The sequence below is a fragment of the Piliocolobus tephrosceles genome, chromosome 11 (genome assembly GCF_002776525.5).
Source record: "Piliocolobus tephrosceles isolate RC106 chromosome 11, ASM277652v3, whole genome shotgun sequence".
Lineage (NCBI taxonomy): Eukaryota > Metazoa > Chordata > Mammalia > Primates > Cercopithecidae > Piliocolobus > Piliocolobus tephrosceles.
In genome coordinates this window covers 54,054,792-54,073,712 of record NC_045444.1, presented here as the reverse complement: position 1 = coordinate 54,073,712, position 18,921 = coordinate 54,054,792, and the positions used below count along the sequence as shown (strand labels likewise).

At 40.8% G+C, this 18,921-nt stretch overlaps 1 protein-coding gene across 1 annotated transcript in view; it reads left to right on the top strand.

Moving 5' to 3' along the window:
* The window catches only part of STK39 (serine/threonine kinase 39), a 295,351-nt gene that overhangs the window by 52,293 nt on the left and 224,137 nt on the right, over positions 1 to 18,921 (top strand). Inside the window, exon 2 of the mRNA XM_023188118.2 lies at positions 12,046 to 12,158. Coding sequence (XP_023043886.1) covers positions 12,046 to 12,158 — 113 coding nt within the window. The remainder of the gene's footprint in view (positions 1 to 12,045; positions 12,159 to 18,921) is intronic.

The following is an 18,921-nucleotide window of genomic DNA, read 5'->3' as shown; positions in this document are numbered from 1 at the left end:
TGCTTCTGGGTGAAAGTATGTCAAGAGAAGGGGAAGGAAGACTTCTACCATGCAGAGGGTGATCTTACTTCCTGTTCCGCAGTTGTAACGTAGGGGAGGACCTCAGGTTGTCAGAGGAGACAGGATAAGCAGGAGTTGGATTATAAGTGCAATCAGATCAGATGGAGAGGTGGCATTAAAGTGAGTGGACTTTCTTTTCCTGTGTCCTTGAGTAGGAGAAATGTTTTAGTTACTTGCTGCATCATGGATGTGGTAGCCAGGGCTGTTTAGTTACCTGAGAATTGGGGCTAATTGTATCTTGAACAATGAATCACTTTCCTGGCATAATTTTCTCTGCGCCCAATCATTACCATGTAAAAGTTGTCAGTGCTGGCCCTCAGGAGTGGGATTTGAAGAGGGGGAGTTGATAGGTAGCTGGCAGGAACTGGGGCTGAGTGGAAGCAGAGCTGGTCATAGGGAGGTGGGGATGAGCAGGCATTTTCTCAAAAGGTGTAGTGGACCTAGTTCTAGTTTCTATCCAGGTGTCTGGGATAATCATGTGGATACTATTAACCCCAACAGTCAAAACATTATTAAACACTTCAGTGCCAGATAGGTACATTTATATTACTACATTTACATGTGTAGTCTCATTTAATATTTACAGCCCTCCTGTGAGGTAGATGCTATTTTCATTAGCTTTTTATAATTGGGGAATGTGCAGCACAAAGCACACAGGCAGTTTGTCCAAGGTCACATAACTTGGGGCTGTGTGACCCCAGACCCTCAGTCATAACCACTACTCCATCCAGAGGAAGTAGATTGGGGTGGAATGGGGCAGGGTTTAGAAGTGCAGAGTAAACATTTGGAGACTGTTAGATATTAAAAAGGATGATTTTAGTAATTGTGTTGGAAAATAGAGTGAAATGAGAATTTTTTAAAAAGCCTGGCCATTGTTAATGGAGCTTAGAAAAGCCCCAGCCTCTTTTTGGAGCTGGTGGAGGTCACACTCCCTTGGCTCCTTATTAAGCGATTTCCTCTAAGCTTCAGATAGACCTTCCTAGAATCTGCTTGGGGTATTGGGTTGGTAGTCAGCAGACCACTTTCCACATTCCTTCTTTGCCTGCTGTTTCTCTGTTAAGCTCTACTAATGGGGGCACCAGGGCAATTCTGGAAGACTGCAGGAGGGAGAAGGGACACACTTCATCCTGTTACTGTTCTTGTCAGCTTAGCTTCGGAAAGGGTCTTTCCCTCTGCCAGCAGTAGTTGGTTTCCTTCTACCTCTTGGAGCCAGCCTCCTGGCACCCCCTGAGATGCCATCCCAGTCCCATGTGGACCTTCAGAAAGGGCTCCTCTTCAGAGATCAGGGTCCCAGCCCTGCGGGTTTCCTCCTAAATGTGTGGATTCTGATAACCCCCACCTCCTCCCTTTGTTTCCTACAGCCCTACCCCAGGAGTGGATAGCTGCTTCCTGCTGCTTCCTGAGTAACTCTATGTTACTCAGTCTTTTCCATTCACTAGCACCTGTTCAATGAGATCTTCGTATTAAATAATATCTGTTGTGTTCCATAGTATTGCTTCCATTTTCCTAATAGCCCCTGACTGATTAATTTCCCCAAACCCTAGAATCCTGGCAGAGGTGTGGTGAGAGAAGCTGATACCCAGGAGGGACCCATGGTTCTCAAATCTAAGGATGTGGGTGAATTGTTAGAGAAGCTAATTAAATATGCAGATTTCAGGCTTCCAGTTGCAATAATTGCGATTCAATAGGTTGGATATAGGGTTAAGAATCTGCTTTTTAAACAGACATCTTAGGTGTGGCTGATGTAGTTATCCTCTTCCTGAGGCTTCGAAAAAATCTGCCCAAATCCAGGGCCTTCCCATGGGGTTACCTCTTGGCTCTGGAGTTGTTTTACTGGGGCTTAGACACCAAGTTTAATTTTTGTTTTTTTTTTTAATAGGGCATGGGCTGTGGATATGCTAATAACCTTTGATCAAAGGCCACCAAGGTTGTATGTTGCCCCTGGAGGCTGAAAATCCAACCATTGTTTAGCCCACAAGCTCTGATGCAATTAGCTGGGAGAAAAGAGCTTTTCCCCCTGAGTATAGTCCGCATTTCAGGCCCTGCACCCCGTTGTGTTCAGTCAGAGGGATTCCTTTTTATTTATGCAAAGCCAACATGCCTATAGCTGCAGAGAGGGAATGGAGTGGTACTGACCTGGAAGTAGGGACTGGCTCTTCTTTTTGCATTTAGAGCCCTTCCCATTTACAGGTGGCTTGAGGTTGGAGCAGTAAGGAATCAGAAGCCACCACCACACCATACATATTCAAACCAGGACCCTTGTGCCTTTTGGCCTTGCCAGTGGGTGTATCTGTTTATCTGCGTGAATAGCAATAGACATTTCTTTGTGGAATGTTGGCTTCCATTTTGTTGATTTAATCAGTAAAACAAGTGGGTTTTGCTGGCAGGAGTTGGATTATCCCCTCCAAGCAGAACAGGAAGTTTTTCAGTATTGCCAGATCATTGGACTTTGAGTTTGCAGGGGGCAAGGACTTCAAAGTGACCTTTTACTGAATATAAAAGTCAGATTTTCTCTGTAGGAATGTGTCCTGCCTACAGTCTAGTGCCTGATGCAGTGTTCCCTGACATGGATTTCGAGGGCTGTTGTTGGCTCCTGTCTGTTCTTCATGTTGTTGTTCAGTGTTTTATATCATCTCTGTATGCTCACATAGAATTATTGAAGGCCCTAGTTTATAGTAGCCTGCCATGTTTTGTGTAGCTTCTACATGCTGAACAGGGGCCAGTGGATTCAGTTTTTAAAAATTGAAATTCAGATGGAACAGTCCTCTTCAGAATGAGCTCTCTTATGAGACCTGACTTTAGAATTGAACTGGATGTTCTGCAAATCAGAAATACCTGAAGACAGAGAGCCTCCTTAGGCTTGTGCCTTGAAGTTAACTGCCACATCCCCCCCAGTGACCTGCTTAAAAACACACGCATGGTAAGCAGTCCAGAGATGACGCATCCAGTAAACGTGCTCTTCCCCTTACTTTAGGTTATATAGCCCACCAGTGCCTACTCTCCTCTGTGTAGACCCAGCTTGGAGCACAGCTTCACCTCCCTTGTCTGCAGGTGTCCTCCCCAGTGATCGGCTGATGTGCATTCCATTCACTGAGCCAACACTCATGGAGTCCTCCTGTGTTCCAGGCAAGTGGTCTAGGTGGAAGGGCTGATTCTAGGAATAATAAGGCTGGAGGAGACCGCTCCACAAGCATGGAAGTACTAGGATGAGGTATGTAGAGAGTCCCTGTCTGGGAACTGTGAGGAAGTGACTAATTCTCCTTGGGGTTGTTCAAGAAGGTAACATCTCAAGTGATTCATTCATAGCTTGGGCGGGCTCTTCTCCCTATACTCCCCATCAAAATGAAGTAATCTTAAAAGGTAAACAGCTTCAGTGGCAGAAAAGTTATGTGTTTTACTCCAGGTTGCATGTTTGTCGGTGTCAGTATTAGGATGAAAATCCTGCAGTAGAGTTTTAGCTTTGAGGGGCTGAACCTCTGAGTAGAGTGCTCTTGAGACTAATGTTAAGTGTGTGTGTGTGTGTGTGTGTGTGTGTGTGTGTGTGTGTGTTTAAACCGGCAAGCAATCATACTCCCAGAGTGATTTTTAAAAAATCTACTGTGTTTCATTAAGAAAACAAAAATGCCTAGGAGTGAATTCCAGTATTAATCACGTTGAATTAGATGGAAATTAGAGTCTGTTCTTTTTTAGCTCCTTATCTCACACATACGACTCATCTGGTGGCTGGCTTGAATTTACCTAGACTCCCTAATAATAATTTTCATTATTATTGAAAATTGTTAAAATTAGTAAATTATTGAATTTCTTTATATTAGCTATCCCAATCCATATACTTTCTGCGTGTTCAGTAATTGTACTCACTATAGAGTTTTTTGTTTTTTGTTTTTTGTTTTAGTTGTTACTTGAGATATAACTTGTGGTCCAAGGTGAGTTTATTTACATTTCTTCTGGTTTGATTCCTCTATCTCTCTTAAAATCAGAACTGCGGACTACTTTTTATTTTTCTGTGGTATTATCAGATGATTCTTGATGAGTTGCAAGGGCTGCTTTTCTTCAGTGAGATCTGTGATCTCTAAATGTTCTAACAGGCTTTCCCAGGCAAGGTACTTTATCCAGGTCGGTGGTGAAATGTAAGTACATTTCACTGAGTAGCCATTAATCCACCTAATCCTACTCTTTGCTTTTTATGTTTTATTTTATTTTTTATTTTTGGTAAGCTCTAAATCTTTTCCAGCAACCCTGGAAGGAGGTTCTACTAACTTGTTCTTTTGATGGAGGCAGAAGGACAAAACTAGTCAGCGTGGTGGTGACACAAACCAGGTCATTTAGGAGGGTCACCAGTTTGTAGCTGCCTTGAGAAACATAGTCGTGCTGCGCTGGGCTCAGTGGAGGCGAGTGGTTTGTGCACTGTTATCCAGACAGGCCAGCAGGAGTGTCTGTTTTATAAATTAATGTGTAGGGCAAGTTGCATGTATCTCACCATGACTGTTGTTTGTCTTTGACTTGAGATTGCACTGTGCACATGTTCCTGCCACATAGAATGCACCAGATGACAGAAGAGTCACTGCGATAAGGTTTTCTTTCTGTGTGAAATAGTAAGACGAGGAGGATGGCGACATGTAGTAAATCAGTTTGGGTCAGTGTCTCGAGTACATGCTCATACTATGTTGAACGTGACCATTTTTGATCTAGAAAAATGGCAGTTTCACACGTGCAATCTAATAATTTAAAATTGGGACCATCAGGTAAGGAAGGGTGTACCTTTGAAGGCGAACAGCAGTAACACACCCAGGCAAAATAACAGCCTGTGGTGAACTTTTATTAGACTCACAATGCTTTTATATTAAAAAAATTAATCATCAAACTTATTATATTAGGAGATGTTATGCAGAATTCTGGATTTTCAGCCTTTCTGGAAAATTCTGACTGTCTTGCTCTGCTAGGTCAACGATCTCAGATGGTGACAGTTAACTGAGGCAGAGTGGCAGTTGTGCCCCTGTAGAGCTCACATGAGTGTCCATTCGTTCAAGTCCTCCCCTGGCCAGCTTCTGGTCCTCATGTGACTCACTGACCTGTGGGCTTTGAGGTTGGACACATGATATAAATAGAGCTCAAAGAGTAAGCTGGGAAAAGGCAGGATTAGAATAAATCAGCTGAACCAAAGCCATTTGTTTTGTTTACTATCCGTCACCAGCTAGCACCTCTAAAAAGAAAGCCTGAGCCCACTCTTGACTCTGTTCACTGGTAAAGGACAGCTAAGTGTAATTAAGGAGTCCTTGCACGTCCTAAGAGATGGTCAAACTCTTATTAAAGTTTGGACTTTGTGCTTCTCATTTAAGTATAATATGGTGATTAGAACTTCCTTCCAGGGACCGTAACTAATGTTAGAGGCTAATGTGATGCCTTGAAAAAAATCTTGCCATTTATGGGAAGGGGTTACTGGACAATTGACACCTTAACTTTAACATAAAGAAAAGTTCTTATGGACTAATTTGTTTTTTAAAGTACTAGATGTTTATTGCTACATTGTTCATATGGAGATGAAATCTAGAAAGAGAGGGGATACTCATCAACAGAAGGAGGGCTGAATAAATTATGGTACATTAATACTATGAAATATTATGTGGTGTTAAAATGACAGATTGACAGGACACTAACTGACCTGGAGGGATTTCCCTAAGGAGCAACGCTAGCTCAGATTTAATTAGTGCTTACTACGTGCTAGGCACAGTTTCAAAGGCTTTTTGTGTGTTAACTCATTTAATCCTCACAACCACTCTATGAGTGAGGTAGCATTATGGCCAACTTACCAATGAGGAAACTGAGGCATGAAGAAGTTAGGCAAGTCATCCAAGCATAAGCGGTTAGTATGTGGCGGGGCTAGGATGTGAACCCATGCAACTGGATTGACACAGATATTTTAAAATAACTTTTTTTTTTTTTTGAGATGAAGTCTCACTCTGTCGCCCAAGCTGGAGTCAGTGGCACGATCTTGGCTCACTGCAGCCTCCACCTCCCGGGTTCAACTGATTCTCCCGCCTCAGCCTCCTGAGTAGCTGGGATTACAGGTGTGCACCACCATGCCCAGCTGATTGTATTTTTAGTAGAGACGGGGTTTCACCTATGCTGGTCAGGCTGGTCTCAAACTCCTGACCTTGTGATCCGCCCGCCTCAGCCTCCCAAAGTGCTGGGAATACAGGCGTGAGCCACTGTGCCTGGCCTTAAAATAACTTTTTAAGGTTAGATATCAATGTGCATTATACATGACAATCTTTGCTATGGAATATTAATTCACAGCTGTTTCTGAATTGTATTATCTCTTATATTTTAAACTCTTATGCTCATCGTGCTGTATCAGATTTTAGAAATCATTTAGTTCTTTGGTTTCCAAATTTAGCTCTCCTGTCCTCTCTTTTAAACCAATTGAATCTTCCTGGTGCTAAGCACAATGAAACTCAGTTCTGACCCTGAGCCACTTTGCCCTCTTTTCCCTTGGGTGCCATATAAACAGTAGATATAGTTTACCTCCTTCATGTCACAGATGGAGAAATGAGTCCCAGAGAGAGAGCCTAACATTTATTGAGTTGATGTTTTCAGGGATGTAAAAACATGTTATGAGCCTTAGAGGTATATTTTATTATGCCCATTAAGGAAGCTAAAGTCTAGATACAGCAGTTAGGTCTAAAGTCACAAAGGGAATCAATACCATGCTTGGATAGAATCCCTGTCTAACCTTCTTTTCAAGGCTCCTGCTAACCTAAGATGCGAACTACAATGAGCTACCAGAGGCCTTTCAGTTGAATCTTGCCATTTGCTGTTGACGTCATTAGGAAGTTTCTAAGAACTTCTAATTAGTATGGCATTTTCTGCCATAGGTGTTAGTGGAAGAATGACTTTGAACAGATATTTCAAGGCTTTTGTATTAGTCTGCTTGGGCTGTTGTAACAAAATACCATACACTGAGTGGCTTAAACAACAGAAACGTATTTCTCACGGTTCTGGAGGCTAGGAAGTCCAGATCAGTGTGCTGACCAATCCAGTTTCTGGTGGGCTGTCTTGCTGGCTTGTAAACAGTCACCTGCTCGCTGTGTCCTCATATGGCAGAGAGGGAAAGTAAGCTCTCTGTTGTCTCTTCTTGTAAGGATGCTAATCCTATTGGACCAGGGCTGTGTCCTGATGACCTCATTTAACCTTTAATTACCTCCATAAAGGTGGTAATTATCTGTAGCTGTATCTCTAAATATAGTCACATTGGGGATTAGGGCTTCAACATAGACATTTTAGGGGAAAACACATTCAGTCCACAACAGCATTTCAGTCATCCCTGTTAACCTCTGCAGAGGAAGTGACCTTTAGAAGGATTTATTCCATTTGAAACAGGAATGGTCACCTTTGGCACTTTATTATCCAGTGAACTGCCTGCTACATAGTAGAGATTTAATTGCTGTTTGTTGATGAATTAATATAAGCAAATATCTTTTTGCGGCTTTTTTTTTGTGCCTAAAGTTTTCTTGGAGCTGTTAAGCACATTCTTTCACATTTGGTGATCAGGTAGTGATGTTTCAAGAAGGTTTTGCTTTGGTGGACTATAGGAACGTTGTGTCATGTGTTGGAGGTACCACTAAATTAAGCATAAAGGAATAGGTGCCATGTAACGGAGAGGGCAAGGAGAAGAAGTCACAGGAAACCTGGGTTAAGGAGAGTTGCTGTTTTAACAGGAAATTTAGGTTTGAGCTTTCTGACAGGACAAAAAAGGAAAATATGATGTGACATATTTATTATTATCTGTTAAGTTACTTGGAAGGAAGACATTTTTACCCTAGCACTAAATGCAAAGAGGAAGTTATTGTGTGAGTCATAGGAGCAGGGACTTTGAACATACTGTTGAGACTGCATTTGACAATAGTAGTGATTTTTGCAAAAGAAACACTGAAGTTTTTCATGTTAATTTCATATAGACCTTAGTGAAATGCAGAGATATAAAACGAAATTATATTTCCATGAAATATTTTTTTGGATAGCTGAAAATATAAAACGCAGGTATGCAGTGTTCTGGTTATTTACCTTAATACCAGCAGCAATACGGAGGGGAAAATGAGAAGAGGTGTCAACTAAAGGAAAAATCTGCGTCATGGTAGTGAACGTGAGGAATCTCTTACCTCTGATTGCCATTGACATAATCACTATCTAAAACTTCCAAGTCGCTGTTCTTAGTCGGGAATTACTTAGCAACAGTGAATTGAGACAGAGTGACTTAAAAGAGTGAACTGAAAAGATTTAAAACCGTGCTCACTTAGTTTGTGCATATGTGCATACAGGCCGTAATCCTATAGAATGATTTATTGTACTTGAAATAGGAGTCAGGAATAAAATGAGAAATTCCTAAAATGTTAAGAACTTTTATTCCCAAAGTGGTGCATGATACTTCACTGAAAATATGCTACTAATGTTAATGAGTCGTGTCAGTATCATATATTGTTCAAAATAAATACAAGGTGCTGTTCAACATATTCATTGCTCCTATTTTATTTCATGTTGCTAACCCTTGTCCAATTCCTGTATATACAAGCCCCACATTTTTTAGCCTCCTCTTGAGCTAATCAGCAAAGTGCATAAAAACCCTTAAAGCAAGAGCCTTGGTATTATTTCTGAATGTCCTTTAGAATTATGCAGTTAGGTCACCTCCTTTCCTTTCAAAGCACAGATTTACTCTAACCCTGGGAATCCTCATCTAGTACTAACAAACTTCAAACTTTTGATCATCACTTACAGTAAAACATGTCATACTAAAGCTTGGGCATAAGTGAAACAAAAGTTTCATAAAGCAGTTTTTACCCCTAGTACATTCTGATGCTTCCTTTAAACAATGCTGGCCACCACCCAGTGAGTTGATTTCGTCACAGAGGGAATCAATACCATGCTTGGATAGAATCCCTGTCTAATCTTCTTTTCAAGGCTCCTGCTAACCTAAGATGCGAACTACAATGAGCTACCAGAGGCCTTTCAGTTGAATCTTGCCATTTGCTGTTGACGTCATTAGGAAGTTTCTAAGAACTTCTAATTAGTATGGCATTTTCTGCCATAGGTGTTAGTGGAAGAATGACTTTGAACAGACATTTCAAGGCTTTTGTATTAGTCTGCTTGGGCTGTTGTAACAAAATACCATACACTGAGTGGCTTAAACAACAGAAACGTATTTCTCACGGTTCTGGAGGCTAGGAAGTCCAGATCAGTGTGCTGACCAATCCAGTTTCTGGTGGGCTGTCTTGCTGGCTTGTAAACAGTCACCTTCTCGCTGTGTCCTCATATGGCAGAGAGGGAAAGCAAGCTCTCTGTTGCCTCTTCTTGTAAGGATGCTAATCCTATTGGACCACGGCTGGATCCTCACTGGCAATTGGAAAAAACACCAACCTGGTGCACAGAATGGTAGATGAGGAATAAGGATGCCTAGGGTCCTAATCCTGTGTTTTCCAGTTGCTGCAGGAAGCACATCCCTATCCTTCACAAGACCCTGTTTTCTCATTCATAAGGTGAGGGAGTTGGACTTGATGCTCTTTAAGGTGCCTTTCCACGTTTGACTTTGTTCTTGGTCTCTTCTACAGAAGGGAAATCTTTGGATTTAGAATAGAATCTCCCAAATGGTTTAATGAATGATTGAATCCATTCATGTTGTGACAGTGATCTCAGGTCACAAAGCTTCCTAATTATTCTGTCTAGAGATGAGCAGTAGCCACTTGTTCCTTAGTCAGCTGTGGTTGTAAAGCAGTAATAATTCTGTGGTTGTAAAGCTCTAATAAAATATTTTTCTCACCACCTACCCCTCCCTGTTTTTAGAATTCTTACTTTTTGTTCCTTGGAGGTTAGGAGACTTTCACTGTCAAGGACTTAACTGACTATGAGAGGTATCCCTGTATTACATATGCTTGTTTTGTTCTTTCTAGGAATTAATTTATTCTTTCCTGTTTTTGAAACTTCTTGATTTGAGAAGGTTCTGGAATGTGGATTAAGGTTGGAGAAGTTGAGCTGGGGGGAGATTTATTGCAGGTAGAGCTGAGGATGGTTTCCCATCAGCAGCTAAAGATGTTTGTTGATTTCTCTGATGCGTACCAGGCCCAATGCTAACCAGCTGCATAGCACTTTCTCTGCGACTCCCTTCAGTGATAGTGTCTTGTTCTGGAGACTGGAAAATATACTTTGCTATCAGCAGACTTTTTTTTGGTGTTTGGCTCTGCCATCTGGACCATTCTGGATTGAACCCAGTGGGCTGTGATCTGCAGGGCCAGTGAAGCCAACCTAGTGGGACCTGGAGTAGCAGCCAATGGGGTAGCAGCTGATGGATGAGCAGTGAGATTAGGGAGAGGAACGCCCTTTCAAGCCACCTGTCCATAGCACTCTTTTCCCAGACTGAGCTCTAGCAAGTGAGGCTCATGCAGACCCTCCTCTACGTTGTTTGTCTTCTGTAGAACCATACAGGATGGAAGAAAGTTTTTTCCTAGCAAGGCCAGAACAAGTGAGGAAGGGAAGGGTGTGCTCTGGCTTGTGGGAAGTAGAACAAAAGCACAGATCTCGGAGTCTGGCAGACATGATGCTGATCCTGGCTCAGGGACTTACTAGCTCTGTGTGACCTTGGGCAAATTTTCTGAGTCCTAGTTTTCTCACGTGTAAAATGAGGCTAGTAATAAAAATGTACAGGCTCATAAGGAGTCAAGTGCCTACTGTGCAGTGGGTGGTCAGTATGTGTGTGTGGATTTTCTTTCCCGGTGAACACAAATTGGGCTTCCCTGCAATGGTAGTCTTTAAGTTGAAGACCTGGGTTTGGAGGAGTAGGGTGATCTGCTGGGGTTGCCAAGTCAGGGGGCCAGAGCTGATGATGAGGCCACAGGGCAGAAGATAGGGCAGAGCTCCAGCCCTATAAACACCCATTTTGACCCTTCCTTGGGGTGGGAAAGCCCTGATTCGCACTAGAAATGTCATGCCTTTCTATCACATATATTAGGAAAGCTAATACTGATCTCTTGTTACCAGATACTCCCCTGCTTTCCCTTTTATAATGCTATGTGATGAATCATTTGAGAAGTATTACCTGAAGAAAAACTTTAGGGAGAAAGATTGTCACCTCTGACCACCTTTGCACAATCCTGAGTGCAGGCTGTTTCTCTTGTTGGCTATCTTGCAGTGGTAGAGGATTTATGTGATGAGAATGGCATTTTTGGTATTATTTGCAGAATTGAGATGCCTTAACCTGAAGACCTTTTTGCCCCTATGGAATATAAAACCGATTAGGAGCTCTTTGTGCTCTGCTGCAAATCGTTACACATCTACATTTCGCTCTTATAAAATATGGATAATGACATGACTGTCTCTTAGGAGTCTGAGTGCATTAGCTAATGATCATTAAACCTTAGAAATAGAAAATTTATATGAATGTCAGGAGCTTTTGTAATTACATATTTGCATCATTTTGCTTGGCATCCTTGGAAGTTGTGCTTTCAACATGAGAATACTAGGGTTGATTCTTGTTTTTCTCATTGTGGAGAAAACTCTGAAGAAATAAGCTCAAAGAGTGTTCAGACAGATCAATTATCTCAGCTTCTCATGAAAGCCCTGAAGGAGCTCAGACTAGAGTGGTTTGGTTTGGGCTGAGGTGGAAGAGGAGCTTGAGATATTTTAAAGGCCCTCAAGCTAGAAAATACCAGGAACTGAGGATGGAAATGGCTTTCATGCAAGGTTGTATGTAGATGCTCATGTCCCTTGTCCCCTGTGTCCTCAGACATACATTGGAAAATGCAGTGTTTTTTTTTTTCCTCCTCCAGATAATTATTTTAGGATTTAAGGAACTCTTTTTAAAAAAAGATGTCAAATAGTAATGTTCTGAGTACTCTCAGTAGAAGAGTTTAAAAAAAATTGATCTTTAGGAAAATAGTTACAGATAGTAACCTCACAGTGTGCCATTTGATCGCTGATGTTGTTTCTATTTCATTGCAGGCAGTGGAGCTACTGCTGTGGTTCAAGCAGCCCTATGCAAACCCAGGCAAGAACGTGTAGCAATAAAACGGATCAACTTGGAAAAATGCCAGACCAGTATGGATGAACTATTAGTAAGTAACAGTGCAGGGAATACCTGCTGGTTGCTTTTTTTAACCTATGGGTATATGGAGATGGTTGGGAGAAAGGTGTTAATCTCCTATTTTGACATATGCATTTCTTGGAAAGCAGCCCCTACCACTTCCTGCTCCCCAGATTAATGAGACTGTACCTTATGATTGTGTCGTATAATGAACACTTTCCTTTGCTTTGAGAAACAGTATTTTGCTCAGTTCAAGTAATCCCAAGGTGAGAATGGCCTCAGCATTGGCACTCCACTTGCTGTATCAAGGGCACACACTGTGGCATAACCTAACATGTCAGGATTACCGACTGCAGTTTTTGGATGGTGAGCTTCTGGCCCTCCATCTAGAATGTGTGACACAAATGGAAGTTGTCCCCCAAACTATTTTTTGGTCATTTTAGCTTTCATAAATTATAGCATCACACAAATTTGAGTTATTTTTAAAAAATGCTCTGTAGCTTGCATTTGGCTAATGAGAGGAGTTTGTTTTTCTTAACATGGCAATTTGTACTTATTCTAAATGAGGACCTTATATAAATAATTGGAGCTTGTTAGTGTAGATATGACTATAGTAGCAATGGTTGGTTGAAGGAACATTTGCTTTTGGCTTAGCTGACTCATTATTAAATGAACAGCTTGGCAAATGGTTATTAGTTGCCCGGCAAACTGTGAAGGGTTTGAGGGTTTAATCTCATAAATATCGTTGTTATTCTGCCGGCCAATTTTCTTTTTTTCCCTTTTGACCATTTATTTGAGGATAATAGAAAACCGCAGTGGAGGAGTTAACTGATTGGTTATCCCCACACTAATCCCAGTACAAATATTAGTCCAGTAGCTCCATACAAGCTACAAAGTATAATGACAGTTGGCTGCAAATGAAGAAGCCTTTTGTTACAGTCTACATTGAGAATGGAATGTCATTAACAAGAGCTTTTTGTCTTTACTCAGAATATAGCTTTTATTTTAGGCTTAATTACAGTACACTATAGTATAAATTAAGTACAAGGATAAAGCTGTACTTTTCCAGATCTGTTTGGCCTTATATTTTAAATTAGGCTACACAATGCATAGATTTCGTTGGGTTTTATTGAAGCAATGGATTGCCCGCTAAAACTCAGAAGAAAACCAGGGCTACCACAATGTAATATTAATTTTTGAAATGTGCATACGTTTAAGGCTTTTACCCACCTTGAAATTTCAGCCGTGCTTTGCTCTTACTGAAATTCCTACTGCATGCTACTTGTCTGTTGCTTGCTATAATAGTGACCAGTAATATTGTACCTTTGTCACCCAACCAGTTTTCAAGGTCTCTTTCTCTGAGTTGGAAAAGGCATTTTATAAACTGTGGGGAGAGTTGGGTCCTGCTTCTGCCACTAAACTTGTTTTAGCTTTGGTAGAGTTACACAACAGCTCTGGGCGATTTAAAAAGAGTTGAATTCGAAGTTTTCTTCTAAGATCCCTTTAGGAATCCTGAAATTATGTGACCATGCATAAGCGTACTTTAACATTTTAAAAAAATTTTTGGAGTACATATTTAAATGTATGTACTGTTTGGATGTATCACTCAAGAATTTGCCTGTGATACTTGTGTTTTTGTTTTTGTTTTTGTTTTGAGACGGAGTCTCACTCTGTTGCCCAGGCTGGAGTGTAGTGGTGCGGTTTTGGCCACTGCACCCTCCGCCTCCTGGGTTCAAGTGATTCTCCTGCCTTAGCCTCCTGAGTAGCTGGGATTACAGGCATGCACCACCATGCCTGGCTAATTTTTGTATTTTTAGTAGAGACAGGGTTTTGCCATGTTGGCCAGGCTGGTCTCGAACCCCTGGCCTCAGGTGAGCCATCCACCTCGGCCTCCCAAAGTGCTGGGATTACAGATGTGAGCTACCGTGCCCGGCTGATACTTGTGTTTGATTGTGGTGTTCTGTTAGAGGTCTCAGCCATTTTTTTTGCCATTAGCAGAATATTGATAGAGAATATATGTAAGGCTTGTGTGTACTTGTGCCTGACAGTTCTGGAGCCTGCCTTCTGGTTTGATGGGTTGGTCTCTGGTCTCTACCAAGCCCTCAGTTGCCCATAGCCTTCATGTTTCCCTCTGCTGGCGTTTCTTCCATCGTCAGTGTCCAGTGATGGTAACTGTGTAAGCATCTGGGTGGAGGTCAGCAGGGAGGTTGGTCATTCCGATTTCTTTCCTTTTGTTTTCCTGGAACCAGTAAGCATAGCAGTGTCATTTGGAGCTACGTGTAACTTAGGTAGAGCTGTCTATCTAAAGGACTGGTGCTTTTGTGGCTTTGTGCTTTTGCTTCATTCGTCTGAGGTCTTAGGATTTATGAGTTTGCTTATTAGCAGTTAATTCATTTTCTCATTCTTATTTTCTTTCCTTAATGCCCATGTTGCAATAGAATATATTTGCATTGTTTATTTTTCATTTTATATTGAGTTATTGCTTTGATCTTTCCTACCCTTGAACCTTTGACCTTGTGGTGTGCTGATATATTTAGCGAGGGGGGAAATGGCTATGGTTCTTTAGGATGTACAACTCCCAGGTCCTGTTCAAACAAAAATAAATAGAATTTACAGAGTATAGGCTGCCTGATTTTGCCCGGCTTTTATGGCCCAGTTATTGACACATGAGATTGTGTGGAGCAGAGTTGCTGTCATCTTTTCAATGTCTAATACTGCTGTTGCTTGCAGTTTTATTATTTCAGAGGACTCACATTGTGGCAGTGTTTGGACATCCGGTATCCTAATAATCCTTTAATTCCGTGAGTGTGTATTATACACAGGTCAGTGCACTGCATCATCTAACAGACTGGCCATGTGTTAACTGGAAACCATTGTTCTTAGAAGAAACAATGGCCACTGGGATCTTTTCTTGTGAGAGTGTTATGTCATGGAAGTCACAATTATCAACTATGTTTTGGCCATTGGGACATGTTTTTCTCTTGATGAAACTGTATTACCTCCTGACACCCACTCCCAGCTCAGCCCCCATCTACTACCTGTCCCCTTCCTGTCCCCATTCCCTTTGTCCCATAATAAAGTGGGATTTACACACATAGGTCAGAAGTGATGGCACACAACAGTTTTAGACCACTGGGCCTGAACTCTACTTCTTTATGTGATAGGGGCTGTCAGTTGAGTTTCCCATAGGTCATGGAGCTGGATCCAGGGTTTGCTGAAGAAGGAGTCAAGCAGTCATCATTTCTGCAGGGAAGTGCTAATTACGGTGTCAGCTTCTCTGTGAATGAGGAGAGGAAAAGAAGTGTTACATGAGATCATTGGTGCTAAATAATTGATGATTCAAATTTATACTGTTGAAATGAGTACTGTAATATTCTGTAAAATTAGTTACAGATCAAGTAGGCATTTATTTATTTATTTATTTGGTAAATATTTACTGAGTTTCTGTATTATGCTTGAGCCCATCAAAAGGATGACTTTTGGGTGTGTATATGAGAGTACAAGGCTTTATGCCCACTAAAAATTAATTTTAGTTCAACAGCAATTAGATTAGAACACTCCCAAATTAGCTGGGTGTGGTAGCGGGCACCTATAGTCCCAGCTATTCGGGAGGCTGAGGGAGGAGAATGGTGTGAACCCAGGAGGCGGGACTTTCAGTGAGCCGAGATCGCCCCACTGCACTTCAACCTGGGCGACAGAGCGAGACTCCGTCTCAAAAAAAAAAAAAAAAAGAAGGAAGAACACTCCCAAATAAATGTTTTTCTTGGTATGATATTAATAGCAATCAATCTAATCCTTTTTTATGTATTCTTTTGAATTTTCATGTATGTTTTGGAGTTTGGCCTTTAACTGTATTCTGATCTCTGAAGGTATAATGATCTTAGTGTTTAGTTTTCCAGGAGCCAAGGATATGTTCTGGTTTGTTCTGTATTCCTTACTGTGCCAACATAGATGCTTTGATAATTTCTGAAATTTGTTAACCCCACATTTGTGGTTAACTCCAGATTTGTCAAGCCCATGGTGGTGTAAATGACTGATTATAACTAGTTTAGGCTCTCTAGGAGATAGTTATAGTTTTAGAGCAGAACTTGTTAACACCAGAATTGTCAAACCCCATTAGATGCTAGGCACTGACTTAGGTGATGGGAAAACAGAGTGGATTCCTATTTTAGGGGGAGACCATAGACTAATGAATGAGTCTTTTCATTTTTGTTTTGGGTTGGTGAGATTTTTGAACTAAGGGATGTCTTTCTGGATATTTTGTCTTTATTTGCCCAGAAATGGTTTAGTAGATGACCAGACAGTTTCCTTTTCTCTAATATGTATTCCCTTGAGGGAGTTCCTGCTTTCCAATAGGAATTTAAGACTTGCTCAATGGGTCTGACCCATTGTCTTGCAGACTAGTATATTCTGTGTGAAGATGGCCTTGAGGTTTCCTGCAAAAGCTTGGTTCTCTGGTTTGTGGTCAACCTCTAAGGCTAGGGATGCTGTACTGGGCCACTCTTGACTTCCCTTAAAATCCATTACATGAGTGCTTTTTCTTGAAGTCATGTGTCTTTTCAGCCTCTGTCACCCAGTGAAAAAATGAACTCTATAAATATAATAGTCCTTTCTTCTAGTGTGACAAAATGAACTCCATAAATATAATAGTCCTTTCTTCTATTTACCCTAACCCTACTTTTTGTGATGTTCAGGTTACTCTACCTTATCCAGAGATTGATGAACATTTTGGTTCATAACCTTATTTGACTTTTTGACTTTAAATAGATGCCTTTCAATTTTTTCCTATTGCCTCAAGTTCTCATATTTCTAGTCTGCCTTTGGTACCCATTCACAGAAAATTCAGCCTCATTTGCTCATTCCTGCACATATATCAATGCCATCAAAATTGACAGTTTAATTCTCAAGGGCAGGAGAGCCATAGGAGAAATGGCCCAGGGACCAGGCAAAACATTTGTGTCATTAAAAAAATAAAAGGAGGCCGGGCACGGGTGGCTCATGCCTGTAATCCCAGCACTTTGGGAGGCTGAGGTGGGTGGATCACCTGAGGTTGGGAGTTCAAGACCAACCTGACCAACATGGAGAAACCCCGTCTCTACTAAAAATACAAAATTAGCCGGGATGGTGGCGCATGCCTGTAATCGCAGCTACTCGGGAGGCTGACACAGGAGAATTGCTTGAACCCAGGAGGCGGAGGTTGCAGTGAGCCGAGATCATGCCATTGCACTCTAGGCTGGGCAACAAGAGCGAAACTCTGTCTCAAAAAATAAATAAATAAAAAATAAAGAAATAGTTAAGTGATTACATTATGAAATTATGTAATGCTCATTAAAAATATGTGAACAAAGTCATTTCAAAAAAACACTGGCTATAGAAAAGTAATGAATGTTGATCCTTGTGATAGAAGGAAAGGAACTCCCTGGGTCAGGGGACTTGCTTTCTTTACTTGACTCCCCTGCAGAACTGCTCATTTTGGAAAAATCAGTTTCACTACTGGTCCTTATTTGTGTGATGAGAAATTCTGGCAAAATTTTATTTTTATTACCCAAGTGCTATGAATCTGTTTATTTAAAAGTATATTCTTTTAACAAAACACCCTTTTCAATTCACTTAAAAATACTAATTACTAGCAAATCATGCATGATAATTCAGGATAGAGTTAAGTCACTTTAGCATTACGGTATGATAGCAGAAATCTACTGTAAATTCATAGATTTCAGTACACAGTGTATCATTTTTTCTTCTACAAACATAATGAAAGAGTTTCTCTGTCATTCAATAGTCATCAACTGGCATCTGCTTTTTTCTTCCTGTATCATCTTTCTCTAGGGATTTTGGTCTAGCTCACTGACAATATTTATACATAAAATCAAGAACTTTTTCCTCAGAACAAAGCCACTGCCCTCATTTTGCTTTCTGCTGTAGTGTTGTTTTATTGTTTCTCCTTTCTCTTCATCTAGTATTCACTCCCTCCCTCCCTTCCTCCTCCCCTCCCTCCTCCCCTCCCTGCCTCCCTCCCTCCCTCCTTCCCTCCCTCTCCTTAGAAAAATGAGTTAGCAGTGATTTGTGGGTTATTGGAGAATGAAGCTCCAGATATCTTCATGGCTTGATGATCATTTGAGAAGAACTGTTATCCCTAACCATTATCTGATGCAGGCTGCTCTCATCCTTTTTAAATTAAAAGATTTAGTGATCTCTGAGCAGTTCCTCTAGTCAGAAGTTTTTTTTTTCTCTTCCTTTTAATTGAGGTTTAAGCGGGGGAGGGGGTGACTCTCAAAACCTTGTTTGCAGTGTTTTAGCAAATTTATGAAATTATGATAATACTTTTGCAAATCTTGTTTATTCTAGAAAGAAGTGATTTAAAAAATTCCATCTTTTTAAGTTGACCCTGAAACAGTATAATTTTTTATGTGTGTGTTTTCTTTATTGCATCTACAAAAGTATGTTTCCATTCTTTTTGAAGTTAAGAATTTTCTAATTAATCATTTAATAATTCATATCCCAGCTCATTCTTCATCACATGTGGTAACAAATTGCATTTGGCTATTTGCTGTAGAGTTTTTTACATTAAGAATATAGCATTAATATGCAAGCCTACTTCACTGAATATAGTATTGTTTTGAGCATTTCACATTTCAATCATTAAGTTTTGTTCTGTCATCTGTCTCTTGCCACTTAGTTTTGTAATTATTTTAATATAATTTGCAGTACTATTTGGAGCATTTCAAGTCTTAGCCATTAAATTTTGTACTATTATCTGTCTATTGCAACTTAGTTTTGTAACTACTTTCATA